The sequence below is a fragment of the Lynx canadensis genome, chromosome D3, assembly GCF_007474595.2.
Source record: "Lynx canadensis isolate LIC74 chromosome D3, mLynCan4.pri.v2, whole genome shotgun sequence".
NCBI lineage: Eukaryota > Metazoa > Chordata > Mammalia > Carnivora > Felidae > Lynx > Lynx canadensis.
This window is the reverse complement of record NC_044314.2, coordinates 59,913,785-59,941,132: the sequence shown is the minus strand read 5'-3', so window position 1 is coordinate 59,941,132 and position 27,348 is coordinate 59,913,785. Positions and strand designations below refer to the sequence as shown.

The 27,348-nt window shown below is 36.3% G+C and overlaps 1 protein-coding gene across 2 annotated transcripts in view; it reads right to left on the bottom strand.

Annotated features, from left to right (window-relative positions):
• The window catches only part of VAPA (VAMP associated protein A), a 44,625-nt gene that overhangs the window by 15,273 nt on the left and 2,004 nt on the right, over window positions 1-27,348 (bottom strand). For both annotated transcript variants that reach the window (XM_030335756.1, XM_030335757.1), the window contains exons 2-4: window positions 6,366-6,518; window positions 2,545-2,648; window positions 2,057-2,137 (exon numbers count right to left, since the gene is read on the bottom strand). In XM_030335756.1, the coding sequence (XP_030191616.1) occupies window positions 2,057-2,137; window positions 2,545-2,648; window positions 6,366-6,518 (338 nt within the window). The remainder of the gene's footprint in view (window positions 1-2,056; window positions 2,138-2,544; window positions 2,649-6,365; window positions 6,519-27,348) is intronic.

The following is a 27,348-nucleotide window of genomic DNA, read 5'->3' as shown; positions in this document are numbered from 1 at the left end:
TGCATTCCAGCCTTTTTCACAGTTAGCCTCTCAAACTGTCTGCTACACAGAGTATAACAGAAGTCCAGATAAAAAGCCAGTTCGTACTACGTTTATTAAGGAATTATAAAAGCTGACATACAACTCCAAGTGAGGAAATATCCAAGTGTGCTTTTCAAGTAAGTCAATCCTTATTCCATTCAGTTTTACTTTGGGGAACAGATCCGAAGGAAATAAAAACACTACATCAAAGAGATATTGGCATCCCCATGTTCACTGCAATATTATTTACAACAGTCAAAACATGAAAACAACCTAAATGGCTACTGACTGATGAGTGAATAGAGCAGTTGTGATATATATGGGGGGGGAGAGGGAGGGAGAGGAATAAAATGGAATATCATTCAGTCACAAAAAAGGAAATCCTGCCATCTGTGACAGTACGGATGGACCCTGAGGGCACTGTACTAAGTGAAGTAAGTCAGAGAAAGACAAATATTGTCTGATCTCACTTACATGTGGTATCTAAAAAACAAAAACAAAACAAACCTATGGAAAAAGAGATCACATTTGTGGTTACCAGAGGCAGGGGGTAGGGAGATGGGGGATCTTGTTGAAGGTGGTCAAAAAGTATGATACTTCCAATTAAGAGACAAATTAAGTCCTGGGGATGTAATGCACAACATGATGACTATACCTAACACAGGTGTATGGTATATTTGAAAGTTAAGACAGTAAATCCTAAGAGATCTCATCACAAGGAAAAAAACATTTTTTTTTCCTTTTTTGTATCTAAATGGCATAATGGATGTTAACTAAACTTATTATGGTAATCATTTCACAACATATGTATGTTAAGTCATTATGTTGTACACGTTGAACTTGTACAATACTATATGTCAACTATATCTCAATAAAACTGGGAAAAAAATAACATATTATTAGTCAACCCAGACAATGTGCTACTTACGTTTTCTCAGTTCCAATACTAAGAGCTATGCAAGCTATGAGCTTTCTAGCAGCATTGGCAAAAGACAGAGTAGACTACAAATGGGAAGCATAAACATGCCACTGAACCCCCACTTTCCAGTAAGAATATATGCATTTACATTTTTTATTTTTGGCAAATACCTCAACATGCCTTTAAAAGGGCATTAAAAAACACAAATAATTTGACTGACACCTAGTTACCATTCAGGGACTCTTTCATTTCAGCTTATCCTAAAAGAGGAACCCAATAATTGAGCCCATGTATAAATCTAATCTGGGAATTTACTTTTCAATAGGGCAAATGGCTTCCAGATCAAGGCAACAGTCATGTCACACTGTAACCTAACTGTACTCAACATTTCTATTTACCCACATTATTTTATATATTAAGTCACCAAAAGAAAAAACTCACTCAACTCAACTTTGTCTAGTCCCTCCTACAAATCACAGAAAAAGACTAAAATCTGAATTTAAGAAGGGGAATAGGGAAACTGACCACAACTCATCCTATACAATCACAGACGACTTTCCTAACTACACACATATATCTCTCAGTCCTCCAAACTGTATCTGCCTCACATCAACCCAAAAGCAACACAAAAATTACTTACTAAGAAATAAAATCATATGGATTTTGACCAAAATCAATAGTAAGTAAAATACCTGGCAATAGCCAAACTTGGGAATAAACTACTTGTTCATGTAAATTACATCTTTTATCCCCAGATTGCTGGTACACAGTTGTCAAAAAGGAGTTTATGTCTATTATTTAATTATATTTATGCATATATATATCTCACTCTAAAGAACTTGAAGTGGTTTAAAAAGTGGCAAAAATTGGGGAGAATTAACTGATTCTTCTCCATCATGCAGATTGTTATCTAAAAGCATTTTTCTTCTTGAATGGACAAAATGTCTAAAATGAAAAAAGCGTCTCAAGTTTTTTAAAAACTTAATAAAGCACTGAATCTTATAAAGTAGAACAGCATCATTACACAACCCAAAAAGGCCAAAAACAGAAGCAAAATTCATCTCAAAGTAAACGAGAACTTAACAGCCTCCAATCTTCTTACATTTTCCTACTTACCAATTTATCATTTTCATTGGGCATTTCAAATACACATCTCAATTTAGAATCCATTAATTCATCAGGTTTTGCCTCTTTCCACTACAAACAAACAAAACCAAACATGAGACAGAGAAAGCATGACCATGACAAATAAGTTTCCCCTCAGGGACAACCGTAGCTGTCTGAAGCAGGGGTAGTCAGGAGGCACGGCTGCACCCTGATATTGATCACTCTGCCACTGTTATCAAGCAACGCCACAGAACTGTTTACAAAATCCTAAAGAAACCTACTATCGCCAGCATTCTTAGTAGTAGCATTTCTAAAGTGTTTCTAAGAAATAGTATTTCTACTATTTCAAAATTCTTTCATTTTTGAAATTATCTGTAATAAACAGATTTACAAGGTTTTTTTTATTTTAAAAATTAGCTTTCTCAACTGAGAACTATACAAATCCATGGTTTAAAAAACATTCCCCAAAATAAATTCGGTTTCACATCTATACTTACCACAGCTTCCATATCTGAAGTGTTTGGTGGAGCAAAAATTGTTTGTACCATAAACTTGTGTTTACTCTTCTCATTGGGATCATAGTCAAAAGGCTGTAGCATTACTAAATAAGAAGAAAGGACACATTACTTTGTGTATTCTGAATGTGTTTGCTTCTTATCACTCCTATTACCTCATTCACTAATATGCCAATTTAAAGAAAACCAGAAAGAGTTCAAGAAACCTAATACTGGATTATTTACAGTAAGGATCCAGAATCACCTTTATAGCTCCAACTATTTTAACAATCCACAAAATAAATAGCTATTTAAAAAATAAATATAAACCTATGATTGTCCCCTCTAAATTTAGGTTTGGGTAAATTTTCTAAATATTGCCGACATTAACTATGATAATACCTGTAAACTCAGATTAAAATCTAGTAAACTGTTTATTAAAACTAGGCATAGGGGCGCCTGGGTGGCGCAGTCGGTTAAGCGTCCGACTTCAGCCAGGTCACGATCTCGCGGTCCGTGAGTTCGAGCCCCGCGTCGGGCTCTGGGCTGATGGCTCAGAGCCTGGAGCCTGTTTCCGATTCTGTGTCTCCCTCTCTCTCTGCCCCTCCCCCGTTCATGCTCTGTCTCTCTCTGTCCCAAAAATAAATAAACGTTGAAAAAAAAAAATTAAAAAAAAAAAAAAAAAAAAAAATAGGCATAAATATAAGGCTTCATTTTGGTATTTAGTGATAGTATCTTTTAGAATTAGCTAGGATATGCAAAGGAGAAATTAAAAGCTAACTTCAAAACTCCCAACCATTTGTTAGCATTCTCATAAAACTAATTTTTGAGGGGTGCCTGGGTGGCTCAGTTGGTTAAGCGGCTGATTTCAGCTGAGGTCATGATCTCATGATTCACGAGTTTGAGTTCAAGTCCCACATCGGGCTCTGTGCTGACAGCTCAGAGCCTGGAACCTGCTTCTCAGATTCTGTGTCACCCTCTCTCTCTGACTCTCCCCCGCTTGCTCAGTCTCTCTCTCCCAAAAATAAATAAAAACATTAAAAAAAATTTTTAAACTAATTTTTGAAAAATAGATTTTAAATAAACACCTACTCAGGAAGTCTACCAATCTGTTTATATCTGATTCTAAAAAACAAGGTATACGAGGAAAAGGTATATACTCTCATGATTTCAAGAATTTTTCTTAAGTCCTAATTACAAATTCAAATATTTCTAAGCACTTAAGCTTTTCAGGAGCCTTTTAAAGGATTTTTAGAGGTTCCATATGATTATAACTGATGCCAAATTATGTAATATAAACTTAATAAATGGCTATAAGAATGGATCTACAGTTACACAAAATATGTATATGGTATTGTATAAAGTATTCCCCTGTTAACAGGTAAATTACTTCTAAGATATACCTTCTATATATGTGTGTCAACACTTTCAAAAAAAAAAAAACAAATGCAATTAAACAATGGTGAGAAACACCAATCATATAAGAAAATCTTATTTCTAAGGTGTATCTAAGAAGTCCATTAACTCCCATCATGGTTAAAAAAAAATCTTTAAAGGGCCAAATACATAGCAGAAAAAAAACGCACAGGATGTCTCAGAATCCAGATAAAGCACAATGAATGTCCATTAATACCCTTCACTGAGCAATCACTGTAGGCTCATCACTAGGAACTGAAAAAACATGGTTGTGACTTAATGACAGTTATAGTCCAAGTTATTGCAGACCATATAGTAAGAGTTACATCATCCTAAAAATATAAATATATACACCTATACACACATACATACATGAATACATCAATTGAAAGAAAAAAAGAAATGAATGAGTCAGTCAATCAAGGAACAGTTGCCAGTGGAAGAACAGTTTGAGTGACTCCTTAAGGGAAGGCAATACACTAAAAATTGAAGAGCTAAATTCTCAGTGGACAAGATCTAAATGCACACCATGGAAACAGTAACTAGTATGTCTAGAGTTTTTAATACAAGTGCCCAACACAAGGGGCTACGTGAGAGAAAGTGTTTTGAAAAGTACAGGCTGTTCCCTGAACGACACGGGGACTCAGAATGCCAACCCCCCATACGGCTGAAAATCCACATCCAACTTTTGGCTCCCCAAAAACTTAACTACTAATAGTCTACTGTTGACCAGAAGCCTTGCCAAGAACATAAACCATGGATTAACGTTTATTTTGTATGCCGTATGTATTATGTACTGTATTCTTACAATAAAGTAAGCTAGAGAAAAGAAAATATTATCAAGAAAATCAAAAAGAAGAGAAAATGTATTTATAGTACTATACTGTCTTTACAGGGAAAAACCCACATGTAATTGGGCCTGCGCAACTCAAACTTTTCTTTAGAAATATTAATACAATGAACTTTAGCAATCTAGAACCCTCAAAGAAAAAGTCATTCTGAATAGTTTTATGGATTCCTAAGGATAAAACTGGTAGCACCAAAAAACTATTTTAAACTACATGGAGAGAAACAATTCTGTCTTCCAATTTAGCTAAAAGGCTTAAAGATTTAGAGAGCAACTTCCAGAATGAGTGTAGTCATTGTTTTATCTTCTTTTCCATCTATCTTTCCCATCAGCTGACAACTTGGACAAACACCAACACATTCCTCCTCGGCTACCACATCATAAGATTCACTAAAAACATCTTTTCTAGAAGGACTCCTAGCTCTGAGTCTTTGAGTCTACATACTGAAACAGGATTCAGTGTCACAAAGAACTCGGCAGTGTGTCCTTCACTGCCTTTGCAGTCAAGTTCTACTTCTAAGCACTCTCCATGTGCTTGCTATAGGCCCTCACTCTTTGCATAATTTGGTGTTTTTAATCTGCTGTGGACGTAAAAACCAGGCAACTGAGACACAATTATCTTAGGAATACTTATCAGGATCACACAAGCATGTTTTGTTTTTGTTTTTGTTTTTTTCAAAAAAAAAACATATACGTGGCTGGGTCATGCCCCCAGAGATTTTGAGGTGAGCGATGGGAGGTCCATGTGTATTCTTGTTCCATGTGTTATCGTGACATATAATGGGAAGCGAAATCTACTGCTAGTAAGGAAGAGTAAATGGTCTCCATGTGAAGCCTAAGAAGGTCCCCCATAATTAAGGTCCCCCATTCTCATACTTGTTTCCTATTTCTCAGCTATGTCAGGTAATACTGTTAAGGACAACTATCTTGGGAAGTCTGATGGAAGAAAGGAAGTTTATGGAGGGCATTAAGGATGATACCAGCACAGACTCCACAGCAGGAGTAAGCAATCCATACAGAGAAGGAACCAAGCATACTCCCTGGATTACAAGTAAACACAAAAGGGAGTCATGAAACTAAACTGTTTGGCATTTACAATAAAAGGCAGAAACACTCATCTAATTTGATACAACCAGCAAAAAAGAGGCACTGTACATTTCTAAGATTCTGAATAATACTTGTACAGCTGCATGCAATATTTAACAATAGCTAGAGATCTGAAGAGAAGGATCAATCACAAAAATGATACACTATTTCAAAGATAAAATAGAGCAGAGAATGTGGTAGTAAACTGTAGAAATAAAAGATATAAAATTTTAAACTGAAAATAATTGCTTATAAATTGACCACAGACACCCCCAGCCACAAGGTAAGGGCGAGAAATGTTAAAACAGCTGGCATATAGTAAGGTAACAGAAGAACATAATTAAAGGCAAGCCAGAATAACTTAAAAACAATTTCTCTCCCTCCAGATGAAACTCTATTAATTAAGACCAAATTAAACATAACCATAAAAATGTCGGAATTTAATACTGTTCAAAATCAGAACATGATTTGCTACCTGAAACAGTCACCGTCAACCCTGGGTCAATAATTCCACTGTTGGGCCTCACACAGTACCGACGAGGTGCTGTAGTCTTCACTTTGAAACACACTTTTCTATCGGATGGATTTCGCAACTTAAGATTTGTAGTGACTACATCTGTGAAGGGGCCTGTAAGGTTTAAAAAACAAAAACAAAAAAAATTTAAATGGACTCACACTTATATGAAGCAGAATTCAAAATTCAATGTATACAATCTCAATTTTATTTAAAGTATATAATGAAATCTGTGTGCCTAACTGTATCAAAACACTAACAGTACTTCTTTCCAGGTACTACACTTACAAGAGTTTTATTTTCTTCTTCTTCCCTTATTATATTTTACAAAATTTCTACACGAACATGTATTATTTCTATCAAATAAAAAGTATTCCAAACATTGTAATTTATGAAGTAAGCCCACAATTTTATTATACATAGTGTGCTCTTACCACATTACTAAAAAGATCAGGTTTTTCCAGTGGTCTGCAAACCAGTGCCAGTCTTTAAATCCATTTACCAAGAAAACTGCAAAAATGTGTACATCTGAAGATACTACATCCAATGACAATAGTGCTCTTGCTTCACATCTCAATTAGGTTCAATTCATTCACTCATTCATCCATTCACTCACATATTTGTTAAGTATTTATTATGAGCACTGTGTCAAATGCTCTAAATACAAAGTTTTAAGTTTTGGTGATGTACCCAAACGTGAAATTATAAAACAAAGAATCCAGAAAGGTAATCCAGTCCTGCCTAAACTGAGTAAGTCCTAAACTACTAGAACCTCATTTTGTTAAAGGGGGGGGTAAAAGAAAGGTTGTGGCCATTTTTTACCTTGGCAAAAACAAACAAACAAACAAAAAAAACAAAACTGTAGGGCATTATGTACATCAATTCAGACAATAAAATGAATACTTTTTCCATTGGGCATAGAAGATAAATTCAAAAAGTATGTCCCAAGAGGAAGCAATAACCACATAACTTATAACTAACACAAAAGCAATTTTAAATCATTTTCAAAGCAATCAGTTTTAAGTTATATTTTTTAATGTTTTTATTTATTTACTTACTTATTTAGAGAAATAGACAGAGACCGAGCAGGGGAGGGGCAGAGAGAGAAGACAGAGAATCCCAAGCAGGCTCTAAGCTGTAGTGCAGAGCCCAACACAGGACCAGAACTGACGAAACTGTGAGACCATGACCTGAGCCAAAATCAAGAGTGGATGCTCAACCAACTGAGCCATCCAGGCGCCCCATTAAGTTATATATTTTGAAAAGCAAAAAGGCTGAAATCAAAGACTGCTATTACAAAGGCTATCTTTATTTAAGGAAACAAGAGTAAGCATGTCTTTTAAAACTTTATCATTCGGAGCCCAGAATGAGAAATTTTCAGCTCTACCAGGTAGTTTCCCATTTAGTTGAATACTGGAAAACCATCTAAGACAAAGGTTTGATGGGGAACAACAAATACAGTCAAATGAAAAGAGGCACTAGGAAGAGTGCAGGAGCAACTAGAGGAAAAGAAACAGACTTCAAAGTCAGGCCATTAAAAGGTACTTATTTCAAGTACTAAGGAGTGAAATAATCTTATTCTATGCTTGAAGTTTTAAGTTATAAAATATTTTCTAACAAAGACTTAGAACCAGGAAGAGGGAAGAGACAGAAATGAGAAAAGGTTAGCAGAAAACATAAAGACAGAGAAACAGTTACAAAAAAAAATTAAAGAAAAAGTCATTTAAATCAACAGTTACATAGGTCTTTTTTTAAAAAAAATATATATATATGAAGTATGATCTTTTAAATGGCTACCTTTAATTACATGATCAAATAAATCATTTAATTTGTATATTATCTTACTCCCTTTGATTCTTTAATTCTAAATGCTTGCATTTTTCAACAAGCAGCTACTTAACAACCCCACCATACACTAGCAAAGAGAGGTACAGGGGAATATTGCAATCTGTCCATTTTGCACTTGAACCCACAATACCATTGGCTATCAACACAGTTTAAACTACTGATGAAACTAGGGGTCTTAAAGATATAGATTCCATTTCTTAATATTCTCAAAATTCAGAAGTTACTACAGATATTTGAGAATACATAAATTTTTAAAGGACTATTTCAAGTAGGACTTTAACATTAGTAGTAAGCATGGCCAAAAAAACAATTTATTAGTAACATGACAAAAGAAACCTTTCACAAAACTTTAATTTTGAACAATCCTATACTTTTATAACATACGTAAGATTTTTTAAATGATCCCAATTTTAGAGGAAAACAATTTTCCAAAATAAGGTAAAATAACTTTTTTAATTTTTGAGAGTGTGTGTGTGCGCGCGCACGAGGGGGCGGGGAGAGAGGGAGGGAGAGAGAGGGGGAGAGAGACAGAAAGAGAAAAAGAATATGAATGAATGAATGAATGAATGAATGAATGAATGACTATGAATCCCAAGCAGGCTCCACACCTCAGCAAGAAGCCTGAGGTGGGCTCAATCCCAGGACTGTGAGATAATGATCTGAGCCTAAAATCAAGAGTCAGACGCTTAACCAACAGAGCTACCCAGGTGCCCAAAATTACTGACTTTTAAAACTGATTTAGAAAATGACCATATATCAATTTTCATCAACATATGAACTCTGAAATAATACTGAAAATTTGTATGCAAACTGTCTAAAGATGAAGATAACAGCCCACCAAAAAGAAAAAAGCCCACCAACTTAAAACAAAGTTCTTAACTGGACATGTTAATAACCGTATGAGTAAAATTGAAATTACCTACTTACAAACAAATAAGCCCACCTAACATATGAATTTGAAATTTTCTGCTCCACTGTGTCCCTATAACCAAGCATCTTAACAGTGCTCTCCCAGTAGAAATAACTCCCTGCAGATAGTTCAGAGTCTGAGCCCATTTTCCCGGGTTAAAATGGAAAATCAGCAGTTACTGATGTTAGCATAAAAATGACCACATTTAACTGTTATAAGAGGTCTTGGAAAGAAACATCAGGTCCACTTTTGTGGGTCACAGAACCCTTTAAGAATGTGATGAAACCTATATACTACCCCAGAAAATAACACGTGAGTGAAATGTTCACAAAAATTTTACATGGAATTTTTTGGGGGGAATATGGGTGAGACAGGAAGATTAGGGTGGGTGGGGGGTGCTGGGGTATATCATAGATCCCTGAGCCTACAGGTTAGAAAGACCTGATGAAATCCACCTTTACAGACCCTCAAAAATAGAGGGAAAGTTACATAATTTATTGTAAGCACTACAACCAAATCCTAAATCCAAGGGTGATTCTCCTCACGGGTATTTTTGTCTAACATCAGGACTGGGTGGGTGGTGCTACTGGTGGGGGGAGAAGAGGAATGAAGATCTTAGACATTCTGCAATGCCTGGGCAGTCCCATACAATGAAGTATATCATGCCCTCATCCGACCAAATTATCATATATTCCTTCAAATTATCAAATACGCCTTCAAATTCATATTGGAAAAAAATCTCTTTTCCAGAAATAGATCTATTGTGTAAAAAAGGAAAAATTTGTTCTCCTTCCTCTTGAAAAGGTTACATTTACCATCACAGAAAATTATTCTACCAACAGTAATACCACTCATGATACTTGAATCACCCCAACACACTTGTTATCAGTCAGGAGACATTTGTAGGTGACATACCCGATTCTATCCCTATCCACAAATTTTCTTATTTTGCCCTTATTTCAAAATGTTAAAGAAAACCAGTCAGTCCAATTCAGGTAACTGTTGAATTCTCTTAAATCCAACCTTACTTGTTATTAGGAAGGTTACAAGCACCTGGCTAGTTCACTACGTCTTTTGTTATAGTCATGCCCAAACATTTACACTAAAAGGCATATTTCATTATAAATTTATTTTTTTAATTCTCTTTTAGGGTATAGTTAGGGTATTATATTAAAATTTTAATTTGGGGGCACCTGAATGGCTCAGATGGCTAAGCATCCGACTTAAGGTCGGGTCATGACCTCACCGCTTACAGGTTCCAGCCCACCTCAAGCTTGCTGCCGTCAGCATGGAGCCTGCTTCAGATCCTCTGTCCCCACCTGTCTCTATCCCTCTCCCGCTCACACTCTCTCAAAAAAATAAACATTTAAAAAAAAAAAAAAACTTTAAAACTTTCATTTTTATGCTGGTAGGTAATTTTATATATGAATTTCATTTTGAGATAGTAAAGCAAGTATTAAAGAATATAAAATATACAAATGGGGTACTATGTCCAACAGGGTTAAAAACCACTGCATCACCTCAGTAATCTGCTTGACTGACTGAAAACTTATCCTCTGCAATGCTTAAGTGGTTAAACCAGTAAGAAAAATAAGTAGGGGCACCTAGGTGGCTCAGGTGGTTGAGCGTCGGACATCAGTTCAGATCATGATCTCAGTTTGTGAGTTCAAGTCCCACTTCCAGGCTTGCTGTTGTCAGTGCAGAACCCGCTTAAGATATTCTGTTCCCCGCCCCTCTGTCCCTCCCCCACCTGTGTTCTCACTCTCAAAAATAGACAAAACATCAAAAGAAAAGAGAAAGAAAAAGGAAAGAAAAGAAAAACAAGTAGAAGCACCTGGGTGGCTCAGCCAGTTAAGTGTCCAACTCTTGATTCGGCTCAGGTCATGATCTCACAGTGGTGAGATGGAGCCCTACCTCCGGGCTCCAAGCTAGGCGTGGAGCCTGCTTAAGATTCTTTCTCTCCCTCTCTCTCTCTCCCACCTCCCCTTCCCCCTGTACCTCCCCCGCTTGCATGCACAGTTTGTGTGCTTACTGGAAGGAAGGAAGGAAGGAAGGAAGGAAGGAAGGAAGGAAGGAAGGAAGGAAGGAAAGGAATTACCTTAAAGTCAGGATAGGGATCAACTTTGCAGAGAAAGAGATAGTAACTGGGATTGGGTACAAGGAAGGTTTTTAGAATAACAGCCAAGTTCTAGTTCTTGTCTTAGGCAGTGATTACATGGGTATTCACTTTTTGACAATTCTACAAACCATACATATTTTTCATTTATGCAAAACAATTTTTTTTAGAAAAGCTGATCCTTGATGTAACCTATAAAAAACAAACAAACCTGAAAACAACAGTGAAAAGCAGTTTGGATGAGAAAGTGAACATGTGAAGCAATTTATTTAAAAACCAATATTCATGTTTTGAGGACTACTAAAAATCCCTGTATTGAGGAAAATCCTGTTAGGTGTCTAACGTAACTGCTTAGTTTAACATTTACAAACAATTACTAAAAGCGTCCATTTTTTTTTTATTTTTTATTTTTTAAAATTTACATCCAAATTAGTTAGCATATGGTGCAACAGTGATTTCAGGAGTAGATTCCTTAATGCCCCTTACCCATTTAGCCCATCCCCCCTCCCACAACCCCTCCAGCAACCCTCCATATTTATGAGTCTCTTCTGTTTTGTCCCCCTCCTTATTTTTATATTATTTTTGTGTCCCTTCCCTTATGTTCATCTGTTTTGTCTCTTAAAGTCCTCATATGAGTGAAGTCATATGATTTTTGTCTTTCTCTAATTTCACTTAGCATAATACCCTCCAGTTATATTTCATTCTTTTTGATTGCTGAGTAATACTCCATTGTATATATACCACATTTTCTTTATCCATTCATCCATCGATGGACATTTGGGCTCTTTCCATACTTTGGCTATTGTTGATAGTGCTGCTATAAACATGGCAGTGCATGTGTCCCTTTGAAACAGCACACCTGTATCCCGTGGATAAATGCCTAGTAGTGCAATTGCTGGGTCGTAGGGTAGTTCTATTTTCAGTTTTTTGAGGAACCTTCATACTGTTTTCCAGGGTGGCTGCACCAGCTTGCATTTCCACCAACAATGCAGAAGAGATCCTCTTTCTCACATCCTCGCCAACATCTGTTGTTGCCTGAGTTCTTAATGTTAGCCATTCTGACAGGTGTAAGGTGGTATCTCATTGTGGTTTTGATTTGTATTTCCCTGATGATGAGTGATACTGATGAAAGCGTCCATTTTAAGATGACCTCATAGTATACTAGTCACCAATCACAGCTACCATACATATATCCTATGTTAGAGACGAAATTTTAGTTTATATGTAAATTTCACTATTTATATTCCATATAAAACAAGAAAATTACACAAAATAGTTTACATTTATGTGTACTCATCAACTGGAAAAAAAAAAAACCTACAGTCAAAATAACCTTACCTTTTACAATTACATGGGTTGTCTCCTCCTTTAGTCTCACTTTTAAGCAGCCACCACATTTTCTGTCACCAAGTATTCTAATTCCAACTACAATTGTTATTACTTACAATTGTTATTCCAACTACAACTGTTATTTTGTTATAGCCAAAATCCTATACCCAGAAACAAATTCTAAAAATCAGAAATGTAACACACACAAATATTGTCTCTATGTAAAAAAAACTCTGAACATAAATTTGTAAAAACCTGGAAGCTAAAATCTCAAAAATGTAGCACAAGTTGAAGTCACCTCATCCAGAAGGAGGTCCCAAGTGGGAATGGCCTGCCTCCTTTACCTAAAAATATTTTTCCAGCATGAAATACCCTTTATACTCAGTATACCTAAAATGCTAGCATTCAGAGCAATGATTTCCTTCTAAATAGTGGGACCCTTATTCTCCAAACCCACAATCTTAAAAGGAACCCCAATAAGCTTAAAAAAGTACAACCACTCTGACTAAACAATTTTTTAAAATGTTGTCACCCATCCACATTTTGATACGAACTGCCATTGAAGTTTTCTTGAAATGTCAAGATGAGTTTAGGTGCAAAGAAAACTGAGTTGTGGAAGAGAACAGTTGGCTTTTTCCCCAACATTGTATTGAAAATTTTCATACAAAGAAATTGAAATCATTGTAAACAATCATATATCCATTACCTAGATTCTACAATTAACATTTTGCTGTATTTACTTTAAGACTTATCTATTTCATCTCTCTGCCCATCCATCTTATTTTTAATGCATTTCAAAATAAGCTGAAGACATCAGTACACTCACTTCTACTAAACATCTCAATATGCGTATCAATTTGAGTTCACTATTTGCTTACTCTGAAAAGAGTCAAATTTTAATTCATGATAAGCAGTAGTACAGAGCATAGAGCATTTTAGAAACAGAAAAGGCCTCTGAGGGGCACCTGGGTGGCTCAGTTGGTTAAGCATCCAACTCAGCTCAGGCCATGATCTTGCAGTTCACGAGTTCAAGCCCCGCATCAGGCTCTGTGCTGACAGCTCAGAGCCTGAAGCCTGCTTCAGATTCTGTTGTCTCCTTCTCTCTGCCCCTCCCCTGCTCATGCCCTCTCCCTCCCTCCCTCCCTCCCGGCCTCTCTCAAAAATAAATAAAAGCATTAAAAAAGAGAGAGAGAGAGAAGAAAAAGGAAAGAAATGCCTCTGAGATGAAGCTTAAAATAAGCAGGCAACATACATGAACATTAATTCATGAACTCTGTGACTTCCATTTATTTTTTTTTTCCAATATATGAAATTTATTGTGTGACTTCCACTTAGATGACCTACTCAGAGACCTATTAGGAGAGAAGTCTCTACTGGCCTCTAGCATTTCTACATGTTTTGCCAATAGGAGGCCCTGGGGCTTTCATCCAGACTATCTTCTCAAGGATGTCTTTAAATAGTGAACAGTCTTGGAAAACAATGTCTCCTTCCTAAGGAGAGAACAGGTTTGCTTACTGGCTAGTAAAATAGGTCTTCCTCTAAGAAAAAAGGTCAGGTAAGTTTCCATGTAGCCCATTAGGAAAGATTCAGGCTCCCTACGCTCAAGGGACAGTCTCAGCTATGACACAGAACCACTATGGGAACAGCATCTGCCTAAACTGAACCCCTGTGTGTTGCCCTTTGAGGAGGCAAAGGAAATTAACACAAATATAAAGCTCGTGCTGTATGTAGTGTCATGAAGAATAAAGTCCTTTGTCTCTAAACCCGGGGATCACATATATCTTTTCTACCAATATTCATAAAATTGTAGTACACTCAATTTTTAGACCCTTTAGTTCTTGACAAGATCTTTCTGAGTTCTTGGCTATAAGGAACAGACTCAGCTAGCAGCCTCTGTATGATTAAAAACAGACAGTGCAATGAACCAAAGCATGAATCTTGGAGGAGAAATATGACTGACCGTACAATTCACACAATACATATAGTCTATACCTCTCAATGGCACTTCTCACTTACTTTTTTATATACATGTCTTATCCAACAAAACTACAAGCTCCCCTAAAAAGAAACATTCACTTCCTCCTTGAATGAACTGAAGTAATTAACACAGACCTTAAGTCATAGTAGCTGTTCAATATTATTTGTTAAGTAAATACACACTGGAAGTATCGTTAGGACAGTCACATAAATTCTTTTTCATCAACATACAACAATGACAAAAATGTCAGAAATATGTATGTTCTGTTTCAAATGCTACGACTCTAGGTCTTCATAAGTCATTTATGTTGACCATTACATTTTTACTCCTTCATCCTTCCTTTATTGAAACAGAATAGGTAAAAATTCTAATAAGGAAAGCTGGATGCTCAGCTCAAACACATAAATAATTCTGCTGCAGCAAAGCAGGTGATGACTACACTTTATTCAATGTTTCCACAGGTTTTAGCAAATTAATAGCTATATCACTGATTAAACAGTTTTCCAGTTACATGAAGATGACACAATACCTGTCATACTAAATTATGTATGTGAAGCAGATACAGTATAGTATACAGAATATCAATTAAGAATTTGCACAGTAATAGTAGCATGGCAGTAGTAACAGTAAAAATAGTGTTAACAACAAAAAAATTTTTATAACAGCTAGCCTTTACTGAGCCTTCACCCTGTATCAAGAACTTTGCATGAATTATGTCCCTCATAGGCTTTAACAAGACACTTTATTATCCCCATTTTACAGATAACTTGCCTGCAACAAGTTAAAACACCTGTCATAAACTACAAAGCAGTGGAAGTTGATCGTCAAACCTGGTCTGACTCCAGAGCCTGAACTCTCATAAATTCTATATGTATTTTATGCAAACTACCTAGCTACAATCGCTTCCTAATTCATAAGCATTCCAGGCAGATTTCTGCAGCAATAAAGCATGAAACTGCAGTCAAATCATTAATATATGATAATGATTTTTAAATGGATATATTTCCCCTGGTCCCATATACAGGTCAACAACTGAGTATTTCCTGAAGTATCATAAACACTGAGAAAATATCCTGTGTTTTACATCCAAGAAAGCCCTATAACATTTTCTTTAGAATTTTTAAAAATGAAGTCACCTTAATTTATTTCATTTTCTATATTTTTTTTTCAAACACATTGAAATCTCAGACTTGAATGTGGGGTCCACAAAGACTGGGTCTTTGTTCTGTTCTCTACCATATTCCCAGCAGCTGTAAAAATCCCTGGCATAGAGGGTAGTGAATAAATACTATATTGTACAAATATTTTTGTCCAAATAAACAGAGTACTACTTTCTGGAAAACAAAATGAGTCAATGCTATTCAAGAAGGTTTTAAAAACACTAAACATATTTTGTTATAAAATTTCACTAACATTAATTATAAAAATATGGATCCTGACATTAATAATGTATCATGAATACATGATGAGAGTGCATCACAAAAAAATCTCCAAAATACACTGAGTACAGAAGTGTGTAGCCATTCAAAAAGAAAAAATCAATGTTCCCATTCTAGGGTCTTAAAATCATAGTTAAAAGAATTCATCAATAAGCAGGAACCATGTCTTATTTCTCCTCTACCACTTTCAAATAATGTAGTAGTGTTCTGATCACACAGTTAAATACTCACTCATTACCTTCACATGGAAAAGCACCTAAGTAAAAAGTCAAAACATCTATTTTCTTTGTTCCTTTGGAAGCCTTTTGGAGAGGGAGGGGCTAGTTCCTGTCATCAATGGTGTACTATGACTTTCATAAAAACTGTAACACAGTACACTGGTTTTGAGGCTTAAGAGCTAAAACTATTAACCAGGTGATTGACCCCAACCAAATCACTTGACTTCTCCAGGACAGTCTAACCCCTGCAGTAGACAGGGGTCATTAGTAGACAGAATGACCTTCCAAGGCTCCCTGGGCTTTAAAATTATGTAACATTACGGGGGCGCCAGGGTGGCTCAGTTGGTTAAGCATCCGACTTCGGCTCAGATCATGATCTCACGGTTCATGAATTCAAGCCCTGCATCAGGCTCTGACAGCTCAGAGCCTGGAGCCCGCTTAGGATTCTGTGTCTCCCACTCTCTCTGCCCCTCCCCTGCTCATGCACTCTCTCTCTCTCAAAATTAAAAATTAAAAAAAAAAATAAAGTGACATTATGATCAACTTCACCTACTGCCTATCTTCTACTCCATGGTAAAATGGCAGATAATTCAATCCTAAATTCTCACAGCCTTATTAACATTTTGCATAAAGTTATTGTAAACATTTTAGAAGTGTTTTTTCAGACCTTTTGATGCATAGGCTGTTCACTCTGACTTTAACAATCCCAGTGTCTTGAAAACAGGAAGGAGAGCATAAACAATAAATTATCTTTTCACAGAAATGAAGTATCCTTCTGATTTGTAACTTTATACAAATTATGTCCTTCCACTGTGTAACCATCTACTAAAGAAAAGATGCACACACACCTAAAAAATTATTTGAAAGAGAACATTTCTATTCACAGCCAAACATAAAGGATGCACGCTACTTAATTTAACATCTTTATTAAAATAGAAGTGCTCCCTATCTGAAGAGTTTAGAAAAGTTTTTAAAGTCTAGATAAGTAAGATGGTAGGAAATAAAAGGAAAATGCATATTTGGAGAGAAATTAAAATAAATGTTTTTAGCACCATTTACAGATCTAAAATTCTTGAAAATATTTGTACTATGAGAAATGGTAGTATTAACAAAAATACAGAATATAAGTATGCAGAATTATACACACAAAATACATAAAAAGAAATATATCAAATGTTCACAGAGATTATTTCTAGGTGGTAAGATTGAGTAATTTTTATTTGCTTTACACTTTTCCATCCTTTTTCAATTCTCTACATTAAGCACTTATTTTATAATCAGATGGGACTTTTAAACATGTACACATATTAGTTTCATTTGTTCATGAAATCTTTTATTTGTAACGTGCTGGAGGAAAACTGAAAAGATCCAGAAAAACACATCTGAGGATCTCACTGTTATTGAAGTTTTTGGCAGTGGGAAAAGTACTCAGCAAACAAGACCAAGTGATTCATCTTCCCTGATAAGTTATAAAGGTAATTTTTTTAATAGAGAAAACAACTAAACAGGAAACAAAGATACCCTATACCTTTAAAAGTATGGTAGTCACTCCAATTCATGTCAGATTATCCAAGTACTAAAGTAAATATATATATAAATGGATATATGTATGTGCACAGATATGTATGGAAGCACAGAGCTACAAAATAAAAGCTGTAAAAATGCAGGCCCATAAGAAACCTAACAAATTGTATTGCAAGCTAAGTATTTTAAAGTCCTCTCATGTTCTTTTTTAGTTAATATCTATTTGTAAAAATGGCAACTGAATTTAATCACACCCTTAAAAAGCTAAAATACACATTAACTACACTAATTCATTTAAACCTGAATTTTGAAAACAGTACAAAATGTTCACGATTACTCTAGTTATAAGAACATTCCAAATGCCAGTGAAAAGCAACCAGGCAAACTATGTCATATCAATGACAAGTCTTCAAAAACATCTATGTGAATCTTTTTCCCATAAAAATTTAAGACACTGGTTTTAGATTATTTTCATAAAGTGAAGTATGTGGACAATCATTAAGTTGAACATATTTTCACAAATTATGAAGTCCAATCTTGTTTAATCAATGAATTTATTATGAAGAACAAAAATCACACTTAAGAGTTTATTATAAAGATATAAAGAGTCTCTAGGACACAGGAAATGAAGTATAGCTGGCCTCAAAAGAAGAGGCTGCATTCAAGAGAAACTGGTTCCTGGGACTTCAAGATCTCTGGCCTGCTTTTCTCTCCCTCTTCTCTCTCAACGGAGTTGCTTCTGCTTAAACGTGGCACAAATCAGCCTGCTTTAAAGACCTAAAGCCTAGCATCTAAACTAAGTGTGTTTAAAGGGGCGGCATCAAAATTTCGACTGATCAGTCATCAGCATATGTATTGGCTGGCCCTGGGTTAGGTGCTCACCATGAAACAATCAACACTGGGGGAAGAGGGATCCTAAAAATCTATCTGCTGCTTAGAGCCACCTGGCTCTTTAACAGAATCTATAAACAGAAGCCATTCTCAGAGAAGTAAATACCCCCAAACAAACTTGTCATACTTCTTACAAGAGACCATCAATTGATGCCAATAGCAAGAGCTCAAAGAAACGACACATTTATATAGTTATGATTTACAAATTAGATTTAGATATATAAATAAGATCTACTTTGAGATAATCATGGTTTTCTATTTGTCTTTATATACCTTGATTTGTGATCTGTTACTGGAAGGTTGCAAACATTGGACTTGTTTTCTATTTACCATTCTATAACTTGCCCTATTATTAAAAAAAATTAAGACCTCAGACTGTTAACACTTAAAATATTAATTAAAAATTAAACAAAATAATACAGGAAGGACAAATGAAAACCTTCTGATCTCATCTTCCGAAGCTATCTAGTAACAAAACAATTTTAAGTTTTTCTCTCTTATAAAAAAAAGAGTTCACTGTAGAAGTCCTGGAAAACAGAAAAGTAAAAATACAAAAGACACATCCTAAAGTAGAGCCAATGACTTGTTAACATTTTCTTTCCAATCTTTTTTCTTGCACATATTACCATAAACAGACTCATATTTATGCAACTTTTTAATGCGGAAGTAAGGCTGTTACCACCAATCAACATCACTAAAACTGGGAAAACCAGACACTGTCTATCCCTGATGTGACACAATTCCATCCATGAATTATTTTTACCACCAAATACTGACCTAAATCTAATCAAGCCCTCAAATCTAAATCCAAATTTACAGGAAAGACATCCCACACATACCTAGACTATTTGACAATTCAACCACCTGATCTTCTCAACAAGAGTATGATTAAAAAAAAAAAAAAAGTGGGGGAAGCAGTGTTTAAAATTAAGACTCGGATACTCGACAAACAAATGCAATGCGTAAGCTGAACAAACCAGCTAAAAAACAGACATACAGGGGAGACCGGGTGGCTCAGACACTTAAGCTTATCAGCTGAGGTCATGATCTCACCATTCCTGAGTTTGAGCCTACTTCAGACTATACATTGACAGCGCAGAGCCTGCTTAGGATTCTCTTTCTCTCCCTCTTTCTGTCCGTACCCTGCTCGCTTTCTCTCTCTCAAAATAAATAAACTTTAAAAAATAAAAAATAGAAGTACATACAATTGGGAGAAATCTTCAACAGGTTAAATATTAGATGATGTTAAATAATTATTTTTGGTTTTAAGATAATGACATCACAACTATGTAAAGAAAATGTCTGTTTATTAGAAAAGCAAACTCAAGTATTTAGGTTTGAAATGTCGTTATCCAGAATCTATACAGCAGCTGGGGCGCCTGGGTGGCTCAGTAGGTTAAGCGTCCAACTTCGGCTCAGGTAATGATCTCACAGTTCGTGAGTTCAAGCCCCACCTAGGGCTCTGTGCTGACACCTCAGAGCCTGGAGCCTGCTTTGGATCCTATGTCTCCCTCTCTCTGTCCCTCTGCCACTGACGATTTGTCTCTCTCTCCCTCTCTCTCGAAAATAAACATTAAAAAAAAAAAATACACAGCAAACAAAAACTAAACAAATATAAAATGCTAATAATCATTAAACTTAAGTATATGAAATTTAAGTATATAAAAGTTCATTATGCTTTTATGAATGTTTGAAAGCTTTCATAAGAAGTTTTAAACTTTTTATCTAGTAATCCGTGTCCCATTTCAGTTATAATAAACAAGGATTTGCATACAATAGCTCCCTTCTTACATTTAATTTTCTTCTAAAACAACTTTTTAAGGTTGAGGATCCATCCTGTATTAACCACTTTCTCCTCTGAAAGGCAGATAAGACTTCAATGAATCTATCAAGGTTAAGATACAAAAGCACAAGAAAAAGATCAGGAAGTGCGTCTAAAAAAATAAAAGGGTGCTTACTAAACTCTCTTCACAGAACATCTCTGCATGGTAAAGGAAGGACTTACTTAAAGGAAATTAAAAGGTAACTAATACAGGGGCACCTGGGTGGCTCAGTCCATTATGCGTCTGACTAGATTTCAGCTCAGGTCATGATCTGAATGTAGTGAGATCAAGCCCCACAGGTTCCACACTGGGCCTCTGTATTGGATGTGGAGCCTGCTTGAAGATTCTCTCTCTCTCTCCCTTCACCCCTCCCCTGCTCGCTTTCAGTCTAAAATATAAAATTAATAAAAGGTAACTAATGCAGTAAACCAATAAGAAAATTACCAATACTGACAATCAGAAAATATTAAACTCTGAAGTATGACGCAAGTTTTCCCAATTCCTTACACTATAAAACCCTGGATTGTGGGTAACTTGGTCTGCAAGTTTTCCGCAAGACAAGCAAACATTTTCAATAAATTTCAACTTGATAAATGAGTGATACATTGTGATACGAGTAGTACATGATGCCGAACATCACATGATCACAACTGAGCCAATGGTTAAATTTGCTTTGATATACGAGAGCTTTGAATTACAGCAGGTTTCCGGAACAAATTACGCTCACAAACCAATGTTTTACTGTATATTATTTGTCTACTTTACTGAAAAATCGTGTTTTCTTTTTGTTCTCAGATGTCACACATATTCAAAATCCTTAGGGCCAGAACACCCAGGAAATCACCTAATCCTGCCTGTCACTCCACAAATGAAAAAGGTGAAGCACAAAAAAGAAAAAAAAATCTATGGTTAGTCAGCTTTTAACAAAATACCCTATTATCCCTTTCCCGAAACTAAAAAATTTTAAAACCACAACTACCTGCAAAGGCAGATGAAAAACCCTACAGAAAAAAGATCCAAGACGAAAAACATGGGAATTATAGGAGAAACCACTGGAGTCCTATCAATACATCAACTTTATTGGGCAATCACCCATGCCAGATCCTGTTACCATGGATGTAAAAATAAAAGAAATAAATATATCCTCAAGTAGTTAACCTAAAGTTTGGGAGAGAAAAAATACGTAAATATAAATACTGTGTTATGTGGTATGTAAGTGCTGATTATCACAGATAAGCACAGGCTTCAATAGTGGCCTGAAGAAAGCAGTGACCAACTTGGACTGCAAGAATCCAAGACTTCACAAAAGGAAGAGATTCTTGGAGACTCCTTGACAGATATGAGGGAGAATAATATTCTGGACAGAGCATGTGCAAAGTCTTGCAACAGCTTAAAGTGTTTGGGAAAATGGTTTCATATAACCTAAAGCTATGTGTAGAAGAGAAATGGGGTGGCAGGCAGTGGATTCTGGACTTTTTCATCTATGTAATGGGAAAATATGCCAGGTTCTTTATTAACCAAGGGAGCAAGAATATGAGGTTTGCATTTTACAAAGGGTAGTTCTAGCAGCAGTGTGGCTAAAGAGAGAGACACTAGAGAAAAGCAGGCCTGTTTACAGACTAGTAGAGAAAAGACAAGAGATAATCACCTGAAATAAATAATTCCCCAAAGCCCAGACTTCTCCCTGAAAAACACATCCATATAACCAAAACCTACTAGTTACCTTTTCATTAATATCTTGAAGGGTCCTAAACACATCTAACATACCTAATGAGACGAGGATCCTCATCCTACCACTCTCCCACAACCCCAAGTAAAATGCATGTGGTCCTCATTCAAATATCCACTGTTTTTTTTTAATTTTTTTAAAATATTTATTTTTGAGAGACAAAGACAGATCGTGAGCAGGGGAGGGGCAGAGGGAGAGAGAGGGAGACACAGAATCTGAAGCAGGCTCCAGGCTCTGACCTGTTGGCAAAGAGCCCAACGTGGGGTTCGAACTCATGGACTGTGAGATCATGACCTGAGCCAAAGTCAGACCCTTAACCGACTGAGCCACCCAGGCGCCCCTCCAGTGTTTCCTTTTTTAGCTCAGCACACAGCACCACCATTCCTCCAGTTACATAAGCAAGGAATCTCAGAGACGGCCAAGATACCTGTACTCTCTGTGAGCATATCTAATAGACCAGCAAGTTTCACTGGCTTGATCCTCCTGAACTTTTCACCATCTCTAATACCAGTCCCTCTGGTATCAAGTAGTCACCTCTTGCCTGGACTGAGGAAACTAATTCATCTCTATCTCCCTTCTAAATACTACTTTACGTTACCAGAATTATGTTTTTTTAAGTTTATTTATTTATTTATTTAGAGAGAAGCAGAGACCGTGTGAATGGGGGAGGAACAGAGAGAGAAGACAGAGAATCCCCAGCAGGCTCAGCACTGTCAGCATGGAACCCATGAAACTGTGAGATCATGACCTGAGCCTAAACCATGGACATTTAACCAACTGAGCCACCCAGGCGCCCCCAGAATTATGGCTTTTTTTAAATACAAATGTGATTATCACTCCATTCCCTCTATTTCTACCATTCCACCCGCTTAAATCTCTCAGTGGGCTAGGATAAAACCAAAACTCTTTAGTCAACCTACAAACCAGCACCACACTCACCTTGGCTGTCTCCACTACTGTTACACTGACTCAGGCTTGTAAATAACATGAGATATTACTTTAACAGGTTAAGTAACAGTAAACGCTTCATGTTCCCTCCTGCCACAGGATCTTTGTAAACACATGCTGCTTCTACTGTATTTTTCTTTCTTTTTCACCTAGGTTAATAGCTTCTACTCATATTAGAAAATCTTAATCCAATTGTGTCTTCCCTGACCAGGAAGATATTTTACTTTTTTTAAATTTTTTTTTTTTTTAATGTTTATTCACTTTTGAGAGAGAGAGGCAGCGCGCAAGCAGGGGAGGGGCAGAGAGAGATGGAGACACAGAATCCAAAGCAGGCTCCAAGCTCTGAGCTGTCAGCATAGAGCCCAATGCAGGGCTCGAACCCATGAATTGTGAGATCATGACCTGAGCCGAAGGCAGACGCTTAACTGGCTGAGCCACCCACGCGCCCCCATTTTTTACATTTTTATAGCACTACACTCCTCTTCATAGTTACATTTCCTTCTTCTAATTAGGCAATTAGTGTCTATCTCTCCCATTAGAACTGCCTCATGAAAACAAAGATTGTATTTTACTCAAACTGTAATTCTAACACTTATTCAACACTTACTACATAGAGCAGAAAGTCAAATCTTTATTGTATAAACAAATTAAAATACGTGAATTTAAAAATAAAGCTTCATTAAAGGGTACAGATTCAAGAATTATCCCTGGGATGTAGAAATACAGATTTTAATTAGTAGACATACAGAGTATTTCTGTATGAGTAATCACGATGCCACCAAAATATTAAAAAGATGGGAAGACGCACAGGCTTGGGTTGTAAAAAACAAAAAAAAAAAACAAAAAAAAAAACCTGTTTGGGATATGCTGAGTTTGAAGTGTCTGAGTTACAACTCAAATCCAGATAGTCACTAAGTAATTCTAAAACTGACAACAAAGTCCCAATTAAAATACAAATTTGAGGGACACCTGGGTGGCTCAGTCGATTAAGCACCCAACTTCAGCTCAGGTCATGATCTCAGGGTTCATGAGTTCGAGCCCCCTGTCTGGCTTCTGTGCTGACAGCTCAGAGCCTGGAGCCTGCTTTGGATTCTCTGCCTCCTTCTCTCTCTCTGCCATTTTCCTGGCTTGTGCGCTCTCTCTCTCAAAATTAAACAAATAAACATTAAAAAAAAAAAAATACAAATTTGAGTGTGTACCAGCATGTGCAAAGAGAGCAAGGAAAAGAAAGAGAAGCCATCAAAATAATGAGACTGAACAAGGAAAGTTTACAGAGATAAAACACAAAACAAATCAGAACCTCAGAAACATTAGCATTTAAAAAGCCCACAAATGAGACAATAAAGGGAGCAAATTAGAAAATTAGAAGTATATGGAAGTGAAAACAATTGTTTAAAAAGTGGAAATGCCGATAATGTCAAGTGCCAAAGAGAGATAAAAATTGGAAATGATCAATGTGGCTGGCAATCAATAAGCAGTGAGGAGAGAGTAGTACTACAGTGAACAGGAGGTGAGATACAGGACAGATAGTGAATGAACATGGACTATTTTTCCAAGAAGTTTGACTGCAAAGGAAATGAGGGACAGGGAGGGACATGTACCAGAAGGAGTTGGGAGTCAAAGAAGTATTTTGTTTGCTTCTTTTTAAAATGAAAAAATTAAGTGTATTTGTATGTTTAAAAGAAGAACCCAGTGGTTGAAAACATGAGAGGGAAAATATCTGAGGGAACATGGTCTAAGCGTGAGTCATGAGGGATTTTACCTTAATCAACAAAAACAGCAGAACAAACAAGCTTGGATATGAGGAGGGTTTTTCTTTCTCAGGCAAGAAAGTATGGATGTGTGCAGATGAGCAGGTGTTACAAGAGAAGACAGCACAAAATGGAAGGGCTGAAATGCCACACTAAAAAAAAAAATCAGACTTTTATCCAGTGGGCAATCAAGAGCTACTTGAAAGCTTTTAAGGAATGGAGTAGTAAGACGTCATCCGTGGCCCAGGAAAGGGGGGAAATCACCTCAGGGATCTGATGCAGCCACTGTGAAATAGGAGCTGATGCGAAACACCTAAAAATGTGCCAAGTATCTGCCAAGAGCAAAAGTACTCTCTATCCTCATTTGTACTTCTTAGTAACGTGCTATTCAAAGATGCTCTGGCTGACACACCACAGGTTCCTGGGGTCCTCAGAAAGCTTAATTTTCTTTATTGGCATGATACTGTGACGGGCCACCTTCAACACAACGGTTTTGCTCTATTTTCCTTTCTCGGATTATTAGTAGGAAGAATATGTTCACAATTTATTTTAGCATTTTCTAAATTTCCTTCTTCCAACTTTTCTCCAAAACTACTAGTAAGTAGGAAAAACAAAATGTATACTACAAAGGAAGAAATTTCATAATAGTAAAAAATTTAAGGACAAAAAAAATAGCCTCTCATATGTTAACATCAAATTTCAAATCTGAATTCTGTGTCAAATTACTGCCAGGGTTTCAACATAATTTGAAAATACCTACCTCTTTTTCATTAAACCAATGCAACAGAAGAGCTACTGTAGAATTCGTTACACCATTATAAAAGCACTTTCATATATTGACAATCATATCAAAAAAAATTTTTAATATTGACTTATTTTTGGGAGAATGCAAGCAGAGGAGGGGCAGAGAGAGGGGGACAGAGGATCGGAAGCGGGCTCGCGCTGACAGGCTAACAGCAATCAAGTCTGGATGTGGGGCTTGAACTCACGAACCTCGAAATCATGACCTGAGCCGAAGGCTGGACGCTCAACCGACTGAACCACCCAGGTGCCCCTAAAACAAAATTTTTAAGTAAGATACAAAGGTATTTAAAAAATGCATTAAACTGGTATCTGTTTCTCCATAATTGTGCAAAATGCTGATAATTCGTACCAAGATGATTGTTAGGCATGTGACAGAAAAATTCACCACCTATTCTCAGAATGATTAAATGAGTCACTTAAGAGAATCCATCCTAGTCAAACGTAGAGTTCAAACTAATTCGAATAAACCTACTGAATGATAAAGAATTTTGCAAACTATCTTTTAATAGACTTAAACTAAAATTTACAAGTGATTTAGGGCAAGTCAGAATGAAATGACTTTATAGCCTTATCAAACTAAGCATACATTGTTGATTCTAAATGAGTCTCCTAGTGTTGAACTGTGCAACTGAATACATCAAAGCAAATGATTTACCTCCGACTAGAAGAATAAGATTAAGAATCAAATGACACCAAAGGTCACCTCCCAATTCATCCTAGCCCTCCTCCTTCCCAATCCTCTCCTTTATCCCACCCTAGAACAGAAGCACACAGCAAACTGACAGGGTACTTAAGTATAAGCCACATGTTCTCTCCCATCAGGGGTTGAGTAAACAACCACTCCCTAGCCCAATCCTTCCCCCCAAAATGAAAATAAGCCTCTTCTAAGAAAGCTTCCTAACGGGCGGGCTTCTTTCTTCATTCACGTTTTGCCTCGTTACAGCACCTATCTGCCTTTTACGTCTCCCTCACTAGTCTCAGAGTTCTTCAAGGGCAAAGATAAAACCTAACACAGTTTACTGTTTAACCGTATACTTTTCCCATTAAACTACAACCTGTAAATCCTTTCCCCACCTTGTTTAGCACTCAAGGCCTAAACAGAAACTAGTAACTTGAATTAGTCTTAATCAAATCTAGGGATGGCACAAAGCTTTCAGTAAGTGTTCGCTGCTAAGTGGCCCAGCTGAATGTGTTTCTATAAACATTTCAATGAAACACTTTTTTTAAAGTCAATTTTAAAAAGTGGTTATAGATGTCCAAACTTTTAAAAATGGTCCTCGTGAATTACTTTCATCCTAACACAAGAAGAACCTGTTCTATAATCATAAGTAATAACTCTTCAATACCTGAAGTAAGTGAACTATATGAATATTACTGTGTAGGGTTTTAGGTGGTTTTTTTTGTTTTTAGCTTGTTCTCCACTATTATTAGTCTCTTACTATGGCAACATTACAACTTCTCTAGGGAGAAAGCTTCAAACACTGTAGACATTTCCTGGCCTAAAATTGGCTTTTTAATGATTCTAAGTCCCTAATGGTAATACACACATGCTCATCTAGTAAAAGAAATTTACTTTGTAAACTCAGCCGGTCAAAAAGTAAAAGCAAAAATTCTTTTAACTTCTCAAAAATATATG